General features: G+C 23.7%; 1 protein-coding gene across 1 annotated transcript; it reads left to right on the forward strand.

Annotated features, from left to right (window-relative positions):
* Positions 1-4,306: 4,306 nt before the first annotated feature.
* On the forward strand, positions 4,307-4,767 carry LOAG_18606 (hypothetical protein; the record flags this gene model as incomplete). The annotated part of the gene is made up of 3 exons (XM_020451269.1): positions 4,307-4,371; positions 4,401-4,572; positions 4,669-4,767. The coding sequence occupies 3 exons, from the start codon at positions 4,307-4,309 to the stop codon at positions 4,765-4,767; spliced, it is 336 nt and encodes a 111-aa protein (XP_020304961.1).
* Between the last annotated feature and the right edge of the window lie 2,136 nt (positions 4,768-6,903).

A 6,903-nucleotide genomic window follows, 5' to 3' on the forward strand; every position in this document is an offset into this window, starting at 1 on the left:
AATAATAATATTATTATTATTAATAATAATAACAATAATAATGATAATAATGAAAAAACTACAATAAAGAAAACGACAAAATGAATTTGATTAGTTTGCTGGTATTAATAAATGATGATGTAAATATAATTAGAATAGTTATCATAATTATCTTCTTACTGAAAACAATAGTGAATGATGAGAGGAAAAAAGAAAAAGAAATGACAAAAATTAGTTGATTTTCTCGATTACGAAATACATATTAATATGAAATCTTGCAAATTGGAAATTATATCATTAATCAATAATATCAGGGAAATAAAATTATTGAAGTACATAGATTTATCAATCATTAAATCTATCTCTTTTAATTATAATTAAGATTTAATGTGATCTCATTTCTGTTATTTTATTTTTTATTACAACAAAAAAAAGAATGAAATTCAGAAATAACAAAAATTTTAATTATAAATCAAACTAATAGAGATCATTCAGTAATTTGTCACAATTTGATGACAAGAATATGTAAAAAGTTGCGAATCAAAAATGGAATATTGGAAACATTCGGAAGATGTGATACATGAAAAATGGAATACCGGAAATATTTAACCGATTATTATTAACTTAAAAATAACTCATGAGCAAAACTTTTTTCGGATTTGTTATTTAAATATTTTTAATAGTTTTAACTTAATTAATCGAATTATTGTTAATGGGTTGAATAAAAAAAGGGATAATTATTTTTATTTTTTTTAAAATTATTCGAATAAAAATCCTTCAGTTTTAAATTAGCTATGAATTAAATTTAAACTTAAATTAATGTACTCGTTGAATTCTTCAAAAATTAATTTTTACCATATTTAAAGCTTTTTAATTTGATAGCAAACTAGATGGTATCTGATTTTAAATATCACATCAAATAATTTTCAGTTTGATATTAGACTAAAAGATTTCAAATTTAATATAAGGCTGAAAGATATCTGATATGATATTAGATTGCATGGTTCTCTATTTGAAAAGTAATACTTTAAATACTAAACTTAATGAATTTGATTAAATTTATTTGTTCAAAATTTGATAATATTAGAATAAAAAAACATTATCATATCATTTGCTATTTGAAAAATTGTTGTTCCAAATATTTCTTTTTAAACTATAAAATAAAAATTAGTTTGCAACAAAATTTTAATTAAAAATTAAGAATTTCATTCATCTCATATTTTCAACATGAAAAATGTTCAAATAAATGAAAAAAGATGAAAACGAATAAAATTGTTAAATTACAGCAAAATTTTGCTGTTTCTTTTTCTTATCTATTTCACTCGCTGAAAATGAGCCATAAGCCATGAGCCATGAGCCATGAGCCATGAGCCATGAATCAATACTGAATGATGAAAATTGACTCACCATAAATTTCCACATCCCCCCCCAAAAAAAAACAAAACAAAAAAAACGGAGAAATTATATTTCAATCGGTTTAAAATTTCCCTAAAAAAAAGCATAGAATCATTTTATATATCATTAATATTTACAGAAAGCTAAAATGAATAAATCAAATGAGCCGAAAAATTGAAACGGTTGAATTAAAATTTTCCAATCAAAAATAAAGTATTCCCTTTTTTTTCTTTTTTGCTCCATACTAATATTTGAATTAGGAACTGGTTTTTGAATGGTAGAAAATTGATTTACCAATAAAATTTAATACTCAAAAAAAAAAGAAAAAATTGAAAACATAATTTGAATCCAAATAATTTCTCCCAAAACTTGCATGAATAACATTGTGAATTCCTAATGTTATCAGAAAAATTGAAATGGTAATTTCGATTTTCAAATATTTTCCTATGTTCGTTTTTTATTGAAAAAATTTTTAATTTTAAAAAGAGTTTTTCATTTCGAAGAATATATCTGACATAAAAAATGGGCAAATTTGATTTTTACCTTTCAATTACTTAATTTTATTATTATTATTATCAACTATAAAATTTGATATCAATTTAATATTGTCATTTGGAAAAAGAATTACGAATTTGATACTTAATTTGATATTATTATTTTAAAAAATGTGCAAAATTGATATCGATTTGGTATTAATTTGATATTATCATTTTTAAAAAATTATAAATTTGATATTATTGTTTTAAAAAAATGCACAAAACTGATATCAATTTGATATTTGATATTATTTTTAAAAAACTGTAAATTTGATTTTAGTTTGATACTTTTATTATTTTAAAAAATGCGTAAAATCGATGTGAATTTGGCATTAATTTGGTATTATTATTTCAAAAAATGTGCAAAATTCATATTAATTTGGTATTATTTTTATGAAAAAATTTCAAAATTTAATTTTACTACAATATAAAAACGGAAAAAAAAGTGTCGCTTAAAAATAATTTCTTCTTTACAGTTTATTGTCATTTTTCTAAATTTAACAATTTCCAATTAAATTAATTACTATTAAGCATTTCCTAAATCATAAATATTCATCTTATAAAATCAAAATGAATAATATTTTGAGTTGATTTATTTTTTATTTGTTATATAAAATTAAAAAACAAATAAATAAATAAATAATTTTTATGTGTTTGTTCTCATTCATTTAAAAAAAAAAAAGGACTAAAAAAAGATGCAGCAAATTAATCAACATGAAAATTAGCGCATGAAATAAAATGAAACTCTTGGTATGTTTAAAATTAAGACTAATGACCTCTCGAATGGCGGGGGAATGGGGAAGGAGAGAGATAAGAAAAGGTTAAAAGTTGTTATCAATCATCTGAATTTCTATCTGATAAAATTGTTCTCAATGACAATTTACTAAATTACATATTATCATAACATATATCAATTTCATTTGCAATTTTCGCTTCTTTTATTTTGTTCCATTTCGTTATAATTATGCAAATGTATGAAACAAAAAATGACTATTCGTAATATTTAAAAATAAAATGAAAAAAAAAGAAGTCACTGATAAAGTTCTGATAATAGTAAATAATTGTTGTTACGATTGTTTGATTATAGGAATAAGTAAATTTGAATGATTATTGATTTTAAATCCTTTTTTTTTCCTTGTTTCTTTTCTAATTTAAATCAAGTTTAAGTCTGATCAAATGTTTTGGCTTTTTTTAGCAAAAAAAAAAATAATATTTAAGTATTATGCATTGAAATTACATTAACAATTTGAATACTTTTAAAGTTTTGAAAGTTTGGAATAATTAATCTATCGATATTAATCAATTAAGTTATTAATGAAATTGACTAATTAAGTATAATTAGTACGATTATTAACATTGTTTCGTGTGTTAAGTTAGTAATTTTAATTTATAATCAATATAGGAAATACAATTTATTAATTGCATTATCAATAAATTTATTTGCAAACGAAGTCACATATCACAACATCCCTAATGCAAATTAAGGCTATCAATAATGTTCCAAACAATTAATCCTACCGATATTAATTAACGATGTTATTCGTGAAATTAATTACTATTTAAGTTACAATCGATCACTATTTAAGTTATCACTATTTATATTTAAGTTAATTGTCATTTACTAATTATAAACTATCAATTAAGCTAATTACAAATTAAATCATAAATCATGACAACCGTAATGTAATTAATAAACCAAACATACAAGAATAATAACATTAATATTAATTTAAAAAAAAATCTTTGATAAATTTACTCTTTTAAATTCATTTTACAATTTAACGCTTTAAATTAAAGATAGTCTACTGTTTATTTTTACAATACTTTCATTTCAACTTGGTCTAACAGTAGATTAAGTAATCCGAGATTAAAAAAAAAAAACCACAGATAAAATGTCACCTCCCAGGTAAATTACCTGGGAAAAAAAACGAAAAAAAGTTTGGTTAAAGTGACAATCTCCAATGAAATATAAGAAATGCAGGTAAAACGAAAAGGAAACTTACCAATGTATAAAATGCAATAAGAATGGTAGCCAATGATAAACCACAACAAAAACAGTTCCTGATTTGTACCTCAATCTTCGCCATCCAAATTTTATTTCTAATCAAATTTCACTAATTAAATTTTGCAAAATTAAATTTGTCAAATTAGTTAATTTAACACGATAAGTCTTTTTTTAATAAAAAGAGTGAAATTCGTTTTTTTTTTCCATTTCATCTTTTTATCCTTTCTTTTTTCATTTTTTTTTCTTTTCCTTTCTCCCACTCTCTTTCTCTTTTTTTTTCTTTTTTTTTTTGGTAGAAAAAAATCAGCAAAATACTAAAATGAAAGCATTTGTTAAATTTCCATTTCAACTGAAAAGATTATACGATAAAATAAACTATCAAAATGAAAAGATGGAAGACGATGATGATAATCATAATAATAATAATGATGATGACAATAATAAAGATAATGACCAGTCCTCATTGTGCCAAGAATTTCATGGAGTAAAAGGAAGGTGAACAAGAAGGGAGAGGAGGAGAAGGAGGAGGAGGAGGAGGAGGAGGAGGAGGAGGAGGAGAAGGAGGAGGAGGAAGAGGAAGAGGACGAGAAGGGGGAAGAGAAGGAGAAAGAAGAGGTGATGGAGAAGTGGAATAAATGCGGACAGATCAAAAAACCGGTAAATTGTGGACTGACTGATACGATGACAACAGCAATATGAATAAATGCATCGATACTGTTTCCGTTGTTCAAACGACAATTTTGACATTATCAGTACAGCTCGACAACCACGTCAACGACAACAACGATACAACGAGACAAACGTAACCCAAAACTTGTCATCGTTACTACTTGCCGTCACCACTATCGATGAGTCAATAAATTTTCAAGGACACACACACACACACACGCACACCCACGCACACACACACCCACATACTGACACACAGACATAGATGTATATTTTAGCACTTACCACAATTTATGATCAACAAAAGTAAAGTTGTAGAAAGATATTAAAAAAGTCAAACATCGGCATGTCAACTCAAAACTAACGTATAAACGTAAAGAGTGAAAATGTATAAACGTGAAAACGTGAAAACGTGTATAGGATAGATATCGGTGATCCATATTGATACATACTATTGCAACAGCAAGGTTATATGAATGACACACAGAAATAGAACATGATATCGGACAATAGTGATACTGTATCATGAGTATATATTTTATGATATCTTAAACTAAGGTGACACATAGTGATACTGTATCATGAGATATATTTTATGATATCTTAAATTATGATGATACATTTGACGTAAGGAATTGGGAAGCAACAGAAAAAGTGATAATGCCGTTGTTGATTCAATTTAAACTAAAATATTAGCAATGAAATTTAAACTAATTGTTAAATTAATTTGATCATAACATTTGCTAATTGATTAAGTAAACGGTTTAAAGATTCAAAATAATTTCAAAAAATTTCCAAATATTTGATTTAATCTGTTGAATGAAATTTCATTGAAAATTTATCAATAAAATTATTTGACATTGTTATTGCTGTTTTGTTTATATTATTAGAGCTTTACTTTTATGCATTTATTTATCTATTTAATAATTTCCTAAATTAATTTCATTTAAAAATTGGAGAAATAAAAGTATTTCAAATATTTTTATTATAATTTTAATTTAAAAAACACTCAAAATATTTTTTATCATAATTTTAATTTACATTTAATTGAAAATGTAACATTTACAAGTGCTAAATTGCGCATTTCCTTCATTCTTTTTTTCTTTTTTTTTTTGCAACAAAATATTCTGCTCTATTTTGATTTATTACTCTTTTTTTTTATTTTACATTTAAATCATTCCAATTTTTCTTCTCCCCCAATTCTTCGTTAATTTTTTAATTATTTTCAACTTTATCATACATCCATATAATAAAAGTATGTATTTGACTTGATTAACTTAATCACAACACTTTTGATTAATACTTGTTTATTTATTTACTTATTCATTCATTCATATTTTATTTGCTTGTTTATTTATATTTGTTTATTTGTTTGTTTATTTATTTGTTTACTTACTTATTTACTCACTTTTAATTCATCTTTTTCCTCACATTATTTGATATTTCCAATTATTTCTAGAGTTTTTTGTTTTTTATCATACTATTTCATTATTAATGAATAACACTCACTAAGAGTTATTTCTTATCAAGGAATGTTAAAAAAAAAAAGGAAAAAGTGAACAGGAAATGAGAAGAAAATGGAAAATTCCATGAAATTTGAAAAAAAAAAAGTTTTTCTTCACCTTCGATATTTCTAATATATTGTTTCACATCTCATTTCACGTATTTTCACGGAACATTCTGGTAACATTCGTTAAGAGTGTACGATAATTAGCAGCAAATATAATTTGAATTAAATAATAAATAGAGTAAAGTAATGGTAAACAAATGGATGCAAAATGTAAAGTAAACAAATGAATGTGTAATAGCTTAAAATAGATGTAATTTATTTTGCAAAACAATTTTTAATATATTTGAAAATTATAACGAAATTAAAATTATCATTACGAAAAAATTGTATTGTAGTATATTATAGTACCAACATTCATGTGTTTACTGTAATACTGTAACGTTAACATTACGGTGCCGTAATGTTACTATTATGATGCTGTGGCGTTTTTATTACGATAGTACTTCTGTAAAAATTTGTTTTTTTATTGATTTATAGTTTTTATAATTTTTACATTTCTTGCTACAATATTAATTTTTATCTGATAGTAATTTTTTTTTACTAAAATGTTAATCTTTATGTTATTAACACATTATATTAGCATTGTACTGTACTCATTATAGTTACGATACCGATTAATACCTAGCTTACTACTACGATATTAACGTTTACTCATTATAGTTACGATACTGATTAATACCTAGCTTACTACTACGATATTAACGTTTACTCTATTATAGTTACGGATACTGATTAATACCTAGCTTACT

This window comes from Loa loa (genome assembly GCF_000183805.2).
Source record: "Loa loa unplaced genomic scaffold supercont3.396, whole genome shotgun sequence".
Taxonomy (NCBI): Eukaryota; Metazoa; Nematoda; class Chromadorea; order Rhabditida; family Onchocercidae; genus Loa; species Loa loa.